The 17,683-nt window shown below is 36.3% G+C and overlaps 1 protein-coding gene across 6 annotated transcripts in view; it reads left to right on the top strand.

Annotated features, from left to right (window-relative positions):
- Positions 1 to 17,683, top strand: part of CDIN1 (CDAN1 interacting nuclease 1) — a 337,401-nt gene that overhangs the window by 131,754 nt on the left and 187,964 nt on the right. For all 6 annotated transcript variants that reach the window (XM_020993328.2, XM_078151316.1, XM_020993007.2 and 3 more), the window contains 3 exons: positions 1,049 to 1,128; positions 1,512 to 1,561; positions 7,227 to 7,294. In XM_020993328.2, coding sequence (XP_020848987.1) covers positions 1,049 to 1,128; positions 1,512 to 1,561; positions 7,227 to 7,294 — 198 coding nt within the window. The remainder of the gene's footprint in view (positions 1 to 1,048; positions 1,129 to 1,511; positions 1,562 to 7,226; positions 7,295 to 17,683) is intronic.

Consider the following 17,683-nt stretch of genomic DNA (forward strand, 5'->3'; position numbering starts at 1 on the left):
GCTCAACTAAGTGCTCTGGGCTGAGCTTCTTCACTGGGTTTATAACCCAAAACTCATTTTCAAAGGAGTCTCCTATTTGGTGCTATTCCTAGGTCTTGAGTCAGGACAGGCTGGGTGGAGTTACTATTACTATAGAACCAGGGTCAGGACTGGCTACAGTTCCAAGTACATCTTCTAAGAATAGAGCTTTATTTGGTCAGCTATAGGTACTGCAGTACCTCGGCCTCATTTGCAAATAGGTTGAGATCATTGACTAAACTTTGGTGTCAGGAGGAACAGTTTTGATTTTGCTTTTTTACTTAAAATTCTGTTGTCATTCAGCCCTTTTTTTCCTGTCCTGCATTTCCCACCTGTGAAATGGGTATCAGAGGGAGTTTGTTTTAAGAAGTTTTAATAATAATAATAATAGGGGACATTTATAAAATGCTTTACACTTGAGCTTCACAATAACTCTTTAAGGTTGACACTATTATTATATCCACTTTACAAATGAGCAGACCCAGTTCCAGAACAGTAAAGTGACTTGTCCAAAAGGACAGAACTGAGCAAAACCCAAGCTTTCTTGACTCTGAATCCTACACTCTATCCAGTATACCATGTTACAAGGATGCTTCCTTGAATTAGAGTATTTTTATTGACAAAAATTTTCTTTAAATCTGACCTATCTTTAGTAAGCTGCCCACATCCATATGTTTCACATATTGTCCACCTGTAATGAAAAGTTAAATATTTTCTTTTTTCTCAAGTGGAGTTTTTTCTACCCTAATTTATCTGAAAGGAGGCATATGCATAGGCTCTGTACCTGTTAATTTACCTTTGTTACTCAATCAGAAGAAATGGGTCGTCATTGAAATCTGGCAATGTGGCTTTTTAACTTGGCAGAATAATCTCATTATGGGCTTCCCTAGCCAAAAATAATAATTTTTTTTTAAAAAAAGATCCATGATTAGTACTAGTAGTGTTTTCTTTCTCCAAGTATGCATCACATCTTGCACAGCATTTAAATTATGTCAACTGTCTGCTAACCATTTTTCCTTTTCTTTTGCAGCCTCCAAGTCCGTTATAAATAGTATGCTGCGGGACCCTTCTCAGATTCCAGATGGAGTTCTAGCAAATCAGGTCTATCAGGTATTAATCACAGCTGTCCATTCTCAGTGGCGATGCTGTTATCTGCCTAGCAGAGTAAAGGATTTTAAACCTCATTTAATTACTGTCATCATAAACTATCACTGAGGTCAGGGTGCACCATAAATGGCAAGGCAATATTTGCGAGAAGAGCATTTCAGTTTTTAATAGCTTTGCTTTTATAGTGAATAAAAAGCATGCAATTTTTGTTTTCTGTGATTAAATCAGAAAAAAAACAGCCCCTTGATAGCCTTTCTTCTTTCTTCTTCTTCTCCCTTTTTTTTAAAAGAAAAAAAGAAAAGTAATTATTGTTTTTAGGCCATTGCTTGCCTGTAATAGTATGTACTGTTGCCCAACACCACTCCTCTTCTCTTATTTGTTGGCAGTGTATCGTGAATGACTGCTGTTATGGACCACTGGTAGGCTGCATCAAACAGTATCCTTTCCTATAAACTGTTAGGTGCACAATCGGCGAGCTCAGGCTCTGCAGAGGAGACGTGTCTCGCCTTAACCTGACATAAAGTTCTGCTTCACGAAACACATTTCCTGCTCTTCTATTGTACATTCAATCAATGGGAGGGTCGCAGAGGACCTCTCTCTCCTCCTGCTTAAGAAAAACCCAAGGGAAGGTGTCAGTTCAGCAGTCGGACATTCACACACTTATTTGAAACTGCTTGGTTTCTGATGAGATAAAAGGTACAGAACCATTAGGCAGGTAACCTACTGTCCTGGATTGTATTTGACTGTTTCTATGGAATTTTTTTTTGATGTAATAAAATTCCATTTAAAATGGGTGAAATAGGATCAGATTCATTGGAATAACTTTCTAGCCTGAGGTTAAAGGTGGTGAATTCAATTAAGATATCAGAGACTACCACCTTTTAAAGGAAAGAAGAGTCTTATTGCTTAAATGGCCGATTAAAATCTGGAGGTAATGTTTAGAGTTCTTTAAATTCTTATCCTATTCACCCTTCCCAACTCTGTACTGAATTTTAGGCTGTGAGATTATTCCTGCTTACTGTTATGGAAAAAAAAAAAGGATCACTAGTTGTAAATCAAAGCTGCTGAAATGATTTAAAGAGTTAAATTGATTGAATAAAAATACTTTTTAAACTAACTTTACTAAAAATTATTATTATGACAAGAGATAATGGATTCCTGTAATTATTGTGAAAGCATTTTCATTTTGAGGCTTCTTTGTAGGGAGAGAGTAGGGGAAAGGGCAAGGAAAATAGTGATCTAGAACTGTGTTTTTTTTTCAACATCGGATTCTTCTTCCACCATGGCAGAGTCATGACTTATTTGTAACATAGTCCTAGAGTTGCCTGGTCCAGTAGAACAGTTTGAGTGACTTACCCATGGTTAAACAACTAACATGTGTCAGAAAGAGAATTTGAGTTCTGGTCTTCCTGATTCCAAGACTGGTATTCTAGGGGACAAAGCCTTTCTTTATATTAAGGTGTAACAAACAGTATGAAGTCATTGGCCCAAATTTTTGTGTTCAGTTTAATTTCCAAATACTGATTTTTTCCCCCATTGCATGTTTTTGGTCAGTGTAGATGAAACTAAAAATAAGTTGCCTGACCAAGGCCAGAGTCTCATTGATAGCTAATTGGGAGGCATTCCTCTAGAAGCCTTTCATGGGTCTTATCAAACCCAAACAAATTCCCCCCTCCCCTGCACCCTTAGGAAACTACAACAGTGCATAGACTTGTAATTTCATAATAAATGTTTGTTGTTCTATAGATACTGCTTGAATACCTTTTTCTCTATCCTTCAAATATAAACTTAACTCTGATTTTTTTTTGTCTTTAATGGAGGGCTGTAAGATATTTAATGCCTGTTAAGTTGAGTTGTGTAATTACATGTAACCAAAATCTTTTGAGAATTAATAAAAAGACAGAACTAGCTTCAACACATCTTTCCATTACACCAAAGAGAGACAACATCTCTATCCCTGTCATCAAATTAACGAGAGTGCTAGAAATCTTAAAAGTTTGCCAACCTCATGTTCAGCACATTTGTATTACAACTAATGTTGTCTCAGAGTATCTGGTGCTGAATTAGATGTTAATTTTAAAGCACATAAAATAGTTAAAAATCAATTTAAAGTTAAGGTTTTAAAAGCATAATGTCTTCTGAAGGATTGCATATTGATTTTAAATATAACTCTCTAATTATAAATGCATGGACTAAAGTATGAAGTCAACCTCTTTGTAAATGCCAGGAGGCTATTTTTCAGTAATAGTTCAGATGCTTACGGGAAACTAGATTGCTGTACTGCTGGAGTAGAAAATGGCTTGTGAGGTTATTTACAAGTTTTGCCCCATGGTCACTGCCATACATCAATAATAGGTATTATTATAGACTAAGTCTAAGTGTTTCTGCTTATGGTGCATTATAAATTCTGTTTGCAGTATTTTCCTTACATTTTTGCTATCATTCAATTTCCCTTTTTGGCTCTGTTATTGCCAGTAGAGTTTAATGTAGGACATGATTTCAACTGATAAAGACAGTGATAGATGTATGTAAATGGATTTCACTAGATTATGTTTTTTGCAGTTCCATGATGACTGTTGCTAGTAAAATTACTGGTTTTTTACAAGCTTTATTTTCCAGTCCTTGCACTTTATCTAAATTTATAGCAAGTAAAACATCATAAAGGAATAGATTTTTCCCCAAAGTTTAAATTAGCCGTTATTTTTAGCATGCTAACTATGATAGAATGGATGTTACATTCTGGAGTTTTGTTTTTACACAGAGATATTGCAGATTTTTGGGGGTAGTTTTACATTCTTTGAGGCAGCATGGAGTAGTGTATGAAGGACTAGCCTTGGAATCAGAGTCAGTGAGACCAGGATTCAAGTCTAGACTCTGATATATCCTTTCTGTGTGACCATAGGCAGGTCACTGAACAGCATATTTGATGCCCTAGGCAACTCTCTAAGACTGTAAATTACAGATGAGTTGACAATCTTATTGGTAGAAGGAGTTCCCATGCCAGAAGTTTCTATACAGATATAATCACAGATCATTCTCTCCCCCACCAAAAAAAAATACAAATACAAATACAAGTTCCACTTCTGATGTTTACTGTTTGTATGACCTTAGGCAAGTTACTTGACCTTGCTAGACCCTCAGTTTTTTCATCTATGAAATGGAAATGGGGGGGGGAAGGCATGGAGAATAAGTAAGTGGAGTAGGTGGCCTCTAAGTTCTCTTCCAACTGTATTATTCTATGATCTTGCATCAGTGACCTTGACTGATCAACAAGAAACACACAGGGTATGAGATTTTCATCAAATATTTTATTTTACTCTAAATAGAATTACTATTTTCTCATGACAGGAAACATGGAATTCATATGCTATTCTCTGAGTTCTGTGATATTTACATTGCTCATGTTCAGCAAACTACAGCAGTTCATGAGACAGAAAAGCACACATTTATTTAAAATGATAGGTATAAAGCCTTTTTATTCCATACAAAAATATGGCCACCATAATTTTCTATGTAGAATGAAAGGAAAAACTGATTATTTGCTAATAGGAAAAATGAGTACCAAAAATAAGTATCAATAGTTATTGTTCTTCCTTTTTTCCCCCCTCTTTTCACCTTATATCTTGTCTTCCTTTCCTTCCACCCTGTCTACAGACATAGAATAAGTAGGAAACTCTCTACTTCAGCTTTCCAAAGTAACTTCTGGACACAGTGTGAAGGGAAAGGTAATAATGCCGGAAGCTTAAAATGCTGTGGGTTTCATTTCTGTGCCATCAGTAACCTCAGTTTCATGATTCAACATTTTGGATGTAAATAATTTACAGCCATAAAAGTGAAGGCGTATTTTATGTGGGATAGAGGTAAATAATTTAGGTCTCAAATGTGGGATGTCCCAAGTAATCACATATGCTTGAGTAGTATTAATCAAATTACTTCAGTGAATTCTACAAAAGCATGAAAATTTTGTAACTTTATTTTCAAAAAGAAAGTGTTGGGGGAAGGTATTGATATTAGAAATTAAAGATGAGAAACTGCATTTAAGAGCACCCAAAGAAAGAAAAGAAAACATCAAAAGAGGTAATAGTTCCTGTAGTCTCTCACAACTTTCTCTGATAAGTAACATGTGTCAATATCCTATAAATTGTAAGTTGTGTTTTTTTAAACAATGATAAAATCTTAATGCTTCACACTTTACAAAGGCTTTTCCTCAGAAGAACCCTCTGAGGTTATTGTGCACACACTTGCCCCTCCAATTGTACAAATCCAAAGATCAGAGAAGTTATGTGACTTGCCTGTTGTATGAAGGTTAAGATGAGGGCCAATAGGGACTCCAACCTACCCAGGCCTTTGGACTCCAAGTTCAGTGCTCTGACTTATACTTGTTGATAAAGAACAAAAGAATTCTATAGTCGCTGCCCACAAATAACCTCTATTTTTATCGAAGCTGAAGTCTTAAGATGTGTATAATCAGGCTCAAAGAATCTGCTGTAAACCATAGAGTAAGTTATGATGCAGGCCAGGCCAACACTGTCAAGGTGAAATGAGGAATTTAGGTAATTATCTGGAAAATTGATAACAAATGATTTTGTCCGAACTAGTTAAGAAACTAGGGAAAAGGCAGTGTAGTTAACTTTAACTGAAAGAGCCCCTGGACCTACTGACATGGAAATTGGGTTTAATTTCTAGCTCTGACAATTACTAGCTTTCTGGCATTGATCGAGTGACTTTACCATTTTTAATCCTAAATCAGCACCTGTAGAATGGGAATATTAGTGTTTCCATTACCTACCTATCTCATAGGGCTGTTGAAAGTAAAACATTGTCTAAACCTTAAAGTGCTATATAAATGTAAGCTCTTTTATTTTTCTCCCCTTTATGTGTGTGAATATAATAATAGCCGATTTATACAGAGGTTGGGTTTCTAAGGCAACCTCAGCCAACACAGCTGAAAATCTGGAAGTAGAAAAGATCACAAGAAACCTGAAATAGCTCTTCTAGAGTTGCAGTGCTAAATTCAGTCCCTGAGGCACTCACTCAGATCTTTATTGATTATTATTAATTATTATTTATGTATCATAATGTTTATTATTTATAATATTTACTATTTGTATTATTATTTAAATATAATTATTAATAAGCTTAGTTATTTTACTTCCTAGACCACAGTTGACTGAAGGGGGAGTACCCTAGAAGGGAGGGTGGAAGATACTGTTAAGCAACAGGTGCTGATTATTGTTGCTTTTCCGATACCTGTGCCTGACAGCAAGGGAGAAGGCAGAAAAATTCAAAAGCAGATAGAGAACTGCTCTCTGTATTCCAGCATAATACAAAGAGAGATATTTACAGTGATTACCCTGAATTGCCAAGGAAAAGGTTGTTATCTTTATATCAATTTAAATTATATGTGATATATGTACATGGGTTTTTAAAGAGAGGCATCATAACATTATGAATGGAAAACTGGCCTTAGAGACAGAAAGACCTGACCTAAGTCCCACTTTTGATATGTATTGTCTATGAGAATCTGGGCAAATCACTCACTCACCCTCTCAGTGCCCTAGGTAACTCTCTAATACTATATAAGTTGCAGAGAAGGTGCCAACCTACATGGACAGAGGGATTTTTCTTATTAGCATGCAAGCTCCTTGAGGGGTAGAATTGTCTTTTTGGTTTGTATACGTGTCTCCATACTTAGCGCAATGCCTGATAAATACTAAGCCCCTGATAAATGCTTTCTCTCTCTCTCTCTCTCTCTCTCTCTCTCTCTCTCTCTCTCTCTCTCTCTCTCTCTCTCTCTCCCCCTCCCTCCCTCTCTTTCTCCCTCTCCCTCCCTCTCTCTCTCTCCATAGAGGAATTCCCTATATCAGTGAAATCACAGCTCCAGTTCTTACCCATGTATTTAATAATTACAGTAAACTTTTGTCACTCAAATGTGTGAACTTCTGTTTCTCGGATAATTCTATGGTCCAGAATATCTCATTCCCAAACAATGGTAGGCGAATAGAGGAATCACCATTTCACTCTCTTGGATGGACCTGTATTTGTGTTGGTACCATTTTTTTTGTTTAATGACAGCCTTGTTACCCACCTTAACTATCTAGCGCCATCGGACATGAACATGAAGTCCTGCTGAGAGACTTGCTTCTAGAGAGAAACCTGTCCTTCCTGGGTAAGTACTGATAGCCAAGCAGATCTCCTTTGGCTTCACATATCTCTAGTGAATGATTAAAAAAATACACACACACACACACACACACACACACACACACACACATCTCAGATTGCACTGTATTATGTACTAAAGAAAGAGTAAAGGATGATTGATGGTGTACATGTTATCTTTTATTGATTTAGAACTGAGCAGGAACTCAGTTACCTAATCCTCTATATATACAGCACATGCAGAGGCTTGCAATTAATATTTTATAGAATAAGTATCTGAAAAAATGCTTTAATATCTGTTGCAGTATTACTTTTGGTGTCATGAGATATTAACTATAATCTAGGCCTTATGAGAGTTAGAAGGGGACTGAAGAAATAGTATCCATAAAATGCTTTATGTATTAAAAATATTTGGCTAGAAAAATTCACATTAAGGTATGTTTTTCTGATTTTTAATAATCATCTAGAATCCTTTAGGATTTTTTTGATGGGAAGTAAAAGAATCATTAAGCTGTTTTTTATTGATTTAAAAAATATTATTCTTATTTTAGATTCAAATAAAATAGAATAAATGGTGGGTATCTGTGTGTTTATAAGTGTTTTGCCAGATATTTTTCCTTTTAATATTTGTTCAGTATCAGAAGCTAACTCCCACTTAAATAAAAGTTATGTGATAGCTTTTATACAGAAGACTGGAAAAAAATGACAACTGACTAAAAACAATTTGGACTTCGAAAATGGTAAATGGCCATTCTTGATATACAGGGTGAGGTGGCAGGGAGAAGAGAAGCCCTCAGTTTGTTTAAAATCCTAAGCACACAGTATTACAAAATTACTTCTACCTATTTCATTTGGATATTTAAGGAAACTCTACATTATAGCCTTAAGAGGAAATCAAAGCACATTGGATTATATTGGCTTTGTATCAAGTAGACAAAGAATTGGTGAAGAAAAATCAAATATAGAGCAATTATTAATGGTCTAGTGCCACGTTGAGAAAAGGTTCTGTGGGGGGCCTTTTTGGATTCAATTCTCAATATTTTTATTAATGAGTTGGATGAAGGAGTTAAAAATGTTATCAGATTACAGATGATTTGAAGCTGGAAGGCATTTTAGACGCAACAGTTTGGCTGGAATTAAAACATAGTGTGAAGTTGATGAATTAGGGAAATGGTCTCAAGTCAGTGCAATAAATTTCAATAAATAAAAGCAATAAGATATTTCACATGGGAAGGAAAAAATCAAACATCAAAGCATTTGAAGAGGAAAGTAGCCATGAAGTACAAACACTACAATAAATGGAAGAAATCCAAGGGATTGTGTTTTGGGTTGTATCTATCAGAATAATTCAGGACAGGTTCAGAGCTCTTGCATTCCTGGAGTTTTGGGAATTATCCCAGGAAGCATCCCAGGCTAGACAATAATGTTAATGAACCATAGGGCAGGAACTTCTAGCAACATCTTATTTCAGTTTTCAGTCAGGGGTCAGATAGCAAATGGAACATTGGGTTAGAAGATAGATTGAGTTAGAGTTAGAAAGTAGGTGATAGTGAAAGGGTCACTATCAGGCCATTAGTAATTGGTCACTAATTACTATAGGAATTAGTGATGGACTTAGAGTCTAGAAGAACTGAATTCTAATTCTGCCTCAAACACTTAACAGCTGTGGGACCTTGGGCCAAAAGTCACTTAACCTCTCTTGGCCTTAGTTCCCATATCTGAAAATTGAAGTTTTTAATAATAGCATCTACCTCACTGGGTGGTTTTGAGATTCAAATCATATAATAGAGGTAAAAGACTTTGCAAACTTTAAAGCGCCCTATAAATGCTAGGTATTATTACATCACCAGCCAAACACCTACACCTCACCAATCTTTTGGCCTATTTCCCTAGCCACTTTTGCTACAATCATCATACCACCCTGTCCCTTAAAATAATAGACAGCACTTTTACAAAGAAATTTTTCAAAGCACTCTTCTCATTTGCTCCTCACAATCCTGAGTGGTAGGTACTGTTATTATACCCATTTTACAGATGGAGAAACAGACTGAGAGATATTAAATGACCATCCTAGGGGGTCACACAGCTAATAAGTGACTGAGGCATGATTTGAACTCTAGTCTTTTTTTATTTCAAATCCAATACTCTGTCTACTATGTTACTCAGTTGCTTTAGAAAAATGAGTTGAGTCCAGTACCTCAGACCCATATCCTCTGCCTATCTCCTAAACTGTGCACTTTACTCAGGTCTTCTTCCCCAGTCAATCAGCATAGAACCAGGAGCTCTCTCCAGACAGGTAGGCAAAGGGCATAGTTCTGGGTCTAACTTTACACCAGAGCGTTTAGCTCATTTGTATCTCTTGAATAGGGTGTGCCAATCATGAGTCACTGAGAAATGCTATGAATAAAGAAGGCTATGAAGGAGCCAGCCTGGAGGTTAAAACCAACATTGAGAGTGGTCAAAGCATCCAAGAGAAAATTTCCACGTGTAGCTCATTGACATGAATATTTCCAGGGACCGCAGAAAGATTTCTCTGGTTTTTATGTGTGATAGTGGTCCAGGGATATGAGAACTATAGAAGTGGCCTGATATTTCCAAGGCACAATGATGACCTTTGAGAAACACATACATGTTGGGTCTTTATATTGTTGATGATCCATCTTGTCTATAAACTGCTGTTTTAGAGGTGAGGCTTCATCAATTTCCATGTATGTTTGTTGTGCACTTTTCTGTAAGTCGTTATGCCCTCCCATCAATGTTCGCTGCCCTCTTTTTCTAGCAGAAGGAAAAATGAAAAAAAAAAGTTGTGATATCAAATATTTGGTTAATATAGGCTGTGCTTCTGCTTACACCAGAATAGGTATGATGCTTTACAGAGCACACCTAATAAAAGATAGATGTGGGGATCAAGTTAAAACATCATGGTAGAAAATAAAAACCTCAAGTGCTAGTCCATAAAGATTTAACAGGATGAGAGGTAAAAGGGTATTGTGAAGAAACAGAATGAGAAGTGGACAATTGAGAGTAGGCATTTTATCCCTCCCTGTTTTTCCCTCCAGACTCACCTAATGTCCTTTTAAATCACTAGCTTTTAGCAAAAAAAAAAAATCCTCCATTCTTTTACCTGTAATTCCAGTGTCCAAGAGGGAGGAAGGTAAATACCTAGCATTTGAAACTGGAAAGCATTTTAGAAACAATAATTTCACTGAAATTAAAGGATGCCTTGATGCCTAGCACTGGTTTTACCATAAGAGGATCTGGGTTCAGGTACTAGCTTTATCCCTTTGAAGTTTTGGGACCACAAGTTGTATGTTATATATTATTATTGTTGTTATTATTGCAAGTGCTTAGTTCGAGTTTATTTTTGTTGTGATGGCAGTCAGCTATTATTATTATGGTTAGATTTCATTTGTAGCAATCTTGCGTTCCTAAAAGAACGGGGCAGTTAGGTGGCAGAGTGGATAGAGCACCAGCCCTGAAGTCAGGAGGACCTGAGTTCAGATCTGGCCTCAGACCAAACACTTAACACTTACTAGCTGTGTGACCTTGGGCAAGTCACTTAACCCCAGTTGCCTAAAAGCTGAATGAATGAATGCATAAATAAACAAGAGATTATAACACAAGAGAGTGAGATGGTAAGGAGACCACAGAGATAGATACATAGATAGGTGTGACAAAGAGGAAGAGTAATACATATGGTATGGCACATGGAATATTTTACCATTGTACAGAAAACAGACAATTTCTTGGTGTTTTTTTTTTAAGAACTATTAATGAAATCGTTTCCAAAGTAAACTGACAAGATCTGCTTCTAGGAAGGTATTCAAAATTACCCCTAGATGTATATAGGAGGTGGGCTGGCCTGCGCTCTGTGCACACCTATGGAACCCATCATAGGACACCTAGTTCTTGTTGGGGAGGATGATAGGTAGGACTGTGAGGAGATAGAATGAGTCATGTTGATTCAGAAGTAGCTCTTTTTAACTATAATTCTTTTTTTTTCTTTCTTTTTTTCTTTGTACTCATTCAACAATCTGTAATATGGAAACTGGACTTAATTATTTTATTGAATCATGCCCAAAGATGATAACCTTTACTTAACCTTAAAAATCAATTAACTATAAGAAGTTTGACTGTGCCCTTTTGTTCTCATATTTAGTAATAGTAAAGCTAGGTATCTTATCAGCATGTAAAGAAGGTGGTTAATTTATTCTATGCATTTTAAGTATTTTATTATAGTACTGAATTAGCACGTGTTTATTTAAGATTAAAACATGAAAATGCAGTGCCTGGTATGAAATATTGTTATGGGGTAGTCATCTTTTCAGCTTACAAATGCCCCTTCATAATGATTAATTGGGCCTAAAGTACTATGCCAGGCAAATTTAGATAGTACATCATTTAAAATCAAATGGTAAAATACTGGTAAATAAGTAGACACTTGAGTCTGATCTTCCTTATTTACACATGTACACTTTGAATCTTATAACAGAGCTGCACCAAATATGTTTGTTTTTCTTCAGACTCTCTTGTGATCAGACATAAACTGCTTCACCTGGTGTTTCCAATCCCATGGGATTTCCAGTGATAAACACCCCATCCACTCATTAGTCATAGTTTATGTACTAGCCTTTCAAATACTAAGAATCATAACTTTTCTCATAGCTTTCCCTTTCTTAACTGTCAACCCAGCCTATCTTATTATTGACTTTTCCAATGTAATGTCCACTTTTTTCTTTTTGTCGCCAAAAGACAAAAGTCTCCTGCTCCCCTGTTTTTTAAAGAACAATATTTTCTGACCTAATTTTGGTTAAATTTCAATAAATAGTTATCTTGCCAAGGATTTTTATCATTGTTCAAAGGACGACATGACCCTGACCCTTGTTATTGGCAACTTGTCTTACCAACATAGTTAATTTGAATTTTACTTTTTAAAATGGAATCTGGAATTCTAGCACATTTTAAATCCCATGGGAACTAAAGGACTTTAGCTATTTGTGAAAGTAAGTGAATTTAAAAGAAAAAGTTCTTTGAGCTCCTTGGAGGAAAGGAAATCTATAAATTTGTGACAGTTATTATGCTCCTGTTTTTAAGCAAACCATTATACCCAAGCAATTAGGTCAAATGTTAACAGTCAATAATTTCCCTTCACACTTGAATTAATATCCATGGGTCATACCATATGACTTTTCTAGGAGTGTTGATGGACTTGTGTTAACCCATTCAGATTTTCTCACCAAGTGCCCCTCATTTGTGACCAAATGACATGGGTTTTCAAGATGATCTCATTCTCATTATATTCTAACAATCTGAGCTAACTGGTTACAAAGTGACCAGGTGTAGTGTCAGCAGATGATAAATCTAGATGTGCCTGCCTGCCAGTTATCCAGAGTTCATTTTGCCAGTAATGTGATCAGAATCTTGAGCCTAGCATTGAATTTATATAACATCGTTGCTCTGAGGCAAATAAGATTCTTCACAGACTTTCCACTGACCATTAGGTATTGTGGTCCTCCTCATAGGACCCATGTGAAATAGTTAAAACACTGCAGTAATCCATCCCACTTCCAGCTTGTAGATGTGGAAAATATGTTTTGTTCTCCCAATGGAAATTATAATAATTTATGTAGTAAATGAATAATGAGACTGTTTCCTGGGCTTTCTTCTCTTTGGTTTGTGGGAGCTTTGGATAAGAAAGCAAAGAGGAAAAGACCTGAGAAATAGGAACAGGACAAGAGTACATATATGGCTGGAGAAAATAAGAAAAGAAAAAGACATTTCTGACAAAGACAAAGAAGATAAACCATTGCTTTTCCCTCACCTTCCACGAATTGGCAGACTTCCAGGTGGGAAAAGCTTTCATTAGGTAGCACCAAGACCAGTAGCTGGTACACATTCTCGTTAAGTTTGGCTGCCTTAATAAGGATGCACTAGAAAAAAAAATTTTTTTCTCTTTCCAATAAATGTTACCCTGTTGGGAGCAGCTGACAATTACTTTGAGTGACACCTTAGAAGCATTTGCTTTATCCCCCCTATGTTTGGTCATGCCTCATGTCAAACCAGCATATTTTACATGGGTCCTTTTCCGCTCTCATGTAAATACTCTGTGGGACTCCAGGAGGGTATAATATATAAAACTGAATAGGCTTAGTGAAGGATGTCCCTTGCTGTAAGAAATTAGGATCTTTGTTTCCTAAGAGTTCATCTGCTCCTGCTGCTTTATTCGCCACCTGAAGCAACAATCCTCTGCTGGGGAAGTGATTATGATGTGACAAACAGAGGATTATGACTTCAGGTGAAGAATAGGCAGCAGGAGCAGATGAGATTTAGAATACAAAGATCCTGTTTACATGCAGATGTTAGCAGTAGAGGAGAGACTAGAAATAAAACATATGATTATATAGGCTGAAGTGAATTGAGAAAGATGGTTATTCCATGAGGCATTAGCTGTTATTTAAATTCTACCCTTTCTGAAGGTTAAAAATAAGATGTGATTCTCATCGTAATTATTGTAGTAGTCTTTAAAAAAAAATGGGCCAATTCTCCTCCTTCCTAAGGGAGCAGAAATGTCAAGGGACTATGATAATGATACTTATGTATGTCCTTTTCTTGAAACTCAAAAGACATAGGTAGTTGATGGCTTGAGCATCCTGGCCCAGGTTAGGTGCTACCAAGATTTAAAGATCATCTTCCCGGTCACTCTTCTGTTATGTCTCTTCCAGGCTGCTGTTGCTCCTGCTCCTGTTCTTAGGTTTACCTTGACTTAAGGCCAAAATCACGAACAGCCTAGAACCCTCCATCAGCAGGAGCAATATAAGCTACTGATGTGATCACTATCACTCTAATACCATGACTGCCAACCTTTTGGTGGAAAACAGCTACTTTTTATCTCCACAAAGTTTTCACATCAGTGCAGGGCTGGGACAGAGTAAGGGAGGAGAGAATATGAGCCCTGTAAGGGCTGGCATCTGTGGCGATGTCTTCCCAGTGATCAGTTGATATGTTGACCATTTAGAGACTTCTGCTCTAATGCAATCTTGTGCCACTACTGTTGTCACGTTGTGGGAGGAAACGGGGGGAAAAATGCATGGGATCATCGATCTAGAGCTTGAAGGGACCATAGAGGCCATCAAGTCCAACCCCCTTATTGGACACGTGAAGAAACTGGGACCAAAGAAATTAGATTATTTGCCTAAGGTCACACACAGCTAGTAAATGTGAAAACAGCCATTTGAACCTAAGGTCTCTAACTCCAGACCAATGAACTTTCCACTTTACCGTAGACAATTATTATTAACAAGACTCCAGACTGTTACTCTTCATTTATTAGTTCATAAGTAACATGCTACTAAGAAATGTAATGGTGCCAGTAGCTGGGTTATTACGTCAAAAGGTGTAGCAAATTTTATTACTCCTTTATTTCTTAATGAATTTCTCTCCAAAAATACAATAATTTGCGATGTCGTTAACAATACATAGGGGATTTTTTCTTGTGATGTCATATTTACTTATCTATTTGCTAAGTTTGATGATACTTCAGAATTGTTTTAATTTATAACTTTGTTAGTGGAGTGGAATAATTTTTCAAGTTTTTTTTGTTTTCTTTTTAATCCATGTTTACAGTGTTATGAATTGTCCATACATATCTCTCATATCCTACACTAGGTCCTGTTACAGTGCCTTGTTTTGTTTTGTTTTATAATGTAACTTTTATTTTACTTTTTTTAATCACGAAACATTGATTTTCTCTCTTTTCTACTGCCCTCTCTATTAGGGGTGGAGAAGGAGAAACAAAAGCCTTGTAACAAATATGCATAGTCTAGCAAAATAAATTCTCTCATTGTCTATGTCCAAAAATGTATGTCTTCTCTTAAGACCTCTCTATTAGGAAGTAGACAGCATAGTTCAACAGTTGTTTTTTGGAATTATGGCTGGGCATTGCAGTGATCAGAGTTCCAGTTTTTTGTCTTTCTTTCTGCTTTCTGTATTCTTTCTGCTTACTTCTTTATACGTCAGTTCATACAAGTCCTCTCAGGTTTCTCTGAAACCATTCCATTCTTCATGTCCTTATATTACAATAGTATTACATTATATTAATATACTAGCATTTGTTTAGCCATTCCCCAATTTATCAGTACCCCCTTAGTTTCTAGTTTTTGTTGTGGTTTTTTTTGCCATCACAAAAAAGTGTGTGTTTATATATGTATATGTGTGTATATACATGTGTGAATATACATGTATATGTGTGCATGTAGCTCCTTTTCCTCGTTCTTTGATTTCTTTGGAACATTGGCCTAATATTGCTATTACTGGATCAAAGGTTATGTTCAATTTAATGACTTTTGGTACACAGTTCCAAACTGCTTTCTAGAATGGCTAGGCCAATTAACTGTTCCACCAGCAGTGCATTAAGTTGGCTATTTTCTTGCAGCCCCTCCAACAATTGCCATCTTCCATTTTTGTCATGTTTCCAATTTGATAGGCATGATGTGAAATCTCAGAGTTGCTTTAATTTTCATTTCTCTGATTATTAGTATTTTTTTTTAGGCAGTTGGGGTTAAGTGACTTTCCCAGGGTCACAGAGCTAGTGAGTGTCAAGTGTTTGGTCTGAGGCCAGATTTGAACTCAGGTCCTCCTGACTTCAGGGCCAGTGCTCTATCCACTGTGCCACCTAACTGCCCCCGATTATTAGTATTTTTTTTCGTCTGGCTCTTGATAGCTTGGATTTTTTCCCTTGAAAACTGCCTGTCATATCCTTTGGTCATTTCTCAATTTGTAATACAGTTCTATTGTTGCTATTTCTTACATATCTTGGAAATGAGACATTTATCAGAGAAATGTGCTTCAAAGATTCTTCCCAGTTTTCTGATTCCCTGTCATAGAATTGGGGAACTTTGTTTCAAATAGGCCATTTGAGAAGACCACAAGGTCTGGAAAAAGCCTTATGGGCTAATAGCTTGTATGTATGTATGTCATCCAAGGGCCATGCTAAATAAATGTAAAGAATCTGATTTCCAAATTAACCAGGGTTGAGTTTTGGAACCCTATAATTTTATATCCATTCCTGTAAATTCTGTGTCAGGCTTTCATATGATGTGTTCAGCAATGATGTTTTGAGTTTTTGAGATGATGGGGTTTTTTGCGCATTTTTATTTTTATATAATTACACATGTCACCCTTGTTCCTGGTCATTTCTTCCATTTTTTCTTTGATAACTGTCAATTCAATTGCTTTTCTTATCTTACCATATTAAATTAAGTTGATTTAGCATGAGTACTATCTTCACCCTGTTCTTACAATGCTGCCTATCACCATTAGTATTGGTGTTAGCAACCAGCCTGGGTTAAGCTCTAGAACTACACATCTGCAGTCTGACTCAGCATATATTTTGTACTTCGTAATTGGGTCACATTGACAAAGGTTGTGAGTGATCAATCATCCAACATTTATTAAACTGCCTACTATGTGCCAGATGCTGAGAATTAATTACAATAAATGAAATAATCCCTACTCACAAGGAGCTTACTTTATAATATGGAAGACAACAAGGAGAGAGAGACAGAGACAGAGAGAGATTATAGACACAAAGTAATTCACTGTAACCCTAATCCTAACCCTAATGACATATCTAACCCTGAGGGTTAGGGGGAACACTAATAGTGAAGGAATAAGGAAAGGCTTCATGCAACTTAAAGCTGTATCTTGAAGGAAGAGAGGGATTCTATAAAATGGAGGTGAGGAGGCAGTGTATTTCAGGCATGAGGAATAGCCAGTGCAAAGGTATGTACCTGGGAGGTGGAGGGACAAGAGAGAAGGCCATTTTGGCTGGATGACAGAGTACAGAAGGGAAATAATATACAAGGTTGGAAAGATAGATTGGGGCCAAGTTTGAAGGCCTTTAAAAAGCTAAACAGAGCAGTTTATATTTGATTCTAGAAGTTATCATTTTGAACCTGTGTATACATGCAAGTGATTTTATTTGGTGAGAACTATAAATTCAAATGTAATAATGTTAACATAATCTTAATGAAAGGCATATCAGCACAGTGGGGAAAAAAAGAAAAAGCCTGCTTCAGAGTCAGGAAATATTAGAGTTCAGGTTCCAACTCTGACCCATACTGGTTTCAGGACCTTGAAACAATCATTGGATTGACTACATGAGTTTCAGAATAGCTTGTCATCAACATTGGAAGGGGATTCTCTCATCAATGGAATGCCCTGCACCATTGAAATAATAGATTTGGTTAATTAAAAAATCTGATTGTTAATATAGTTTTTATTAAAATAGGATTAAGCACAAATATAAATTATGATTCTGTAATATATTACTATGTTAACGTACTAGTTTTATATTAATAGATATCCATTGTAAGTCCTGCTTCATCATCGCATTGCT

The sequence above is a fragment of the Phascolarctos cinereus genome, unplaced genomic scaffold (genome assembly GCF_003287225.1).
Source record: "Phascolarctos cinereus isolate Bilbo 61053 unplaced genomic scaffold, phaCin_HiC Scaffold_3;HRSCAF=262, whole genome shotgun sequence".
Lineage (NCBI taxonomy): Eukaryota > Metazoa > Chordata > Mammalia > Diprotodontia > Phascolarctidae > Phascolarctos > Phascolarctos cinereus.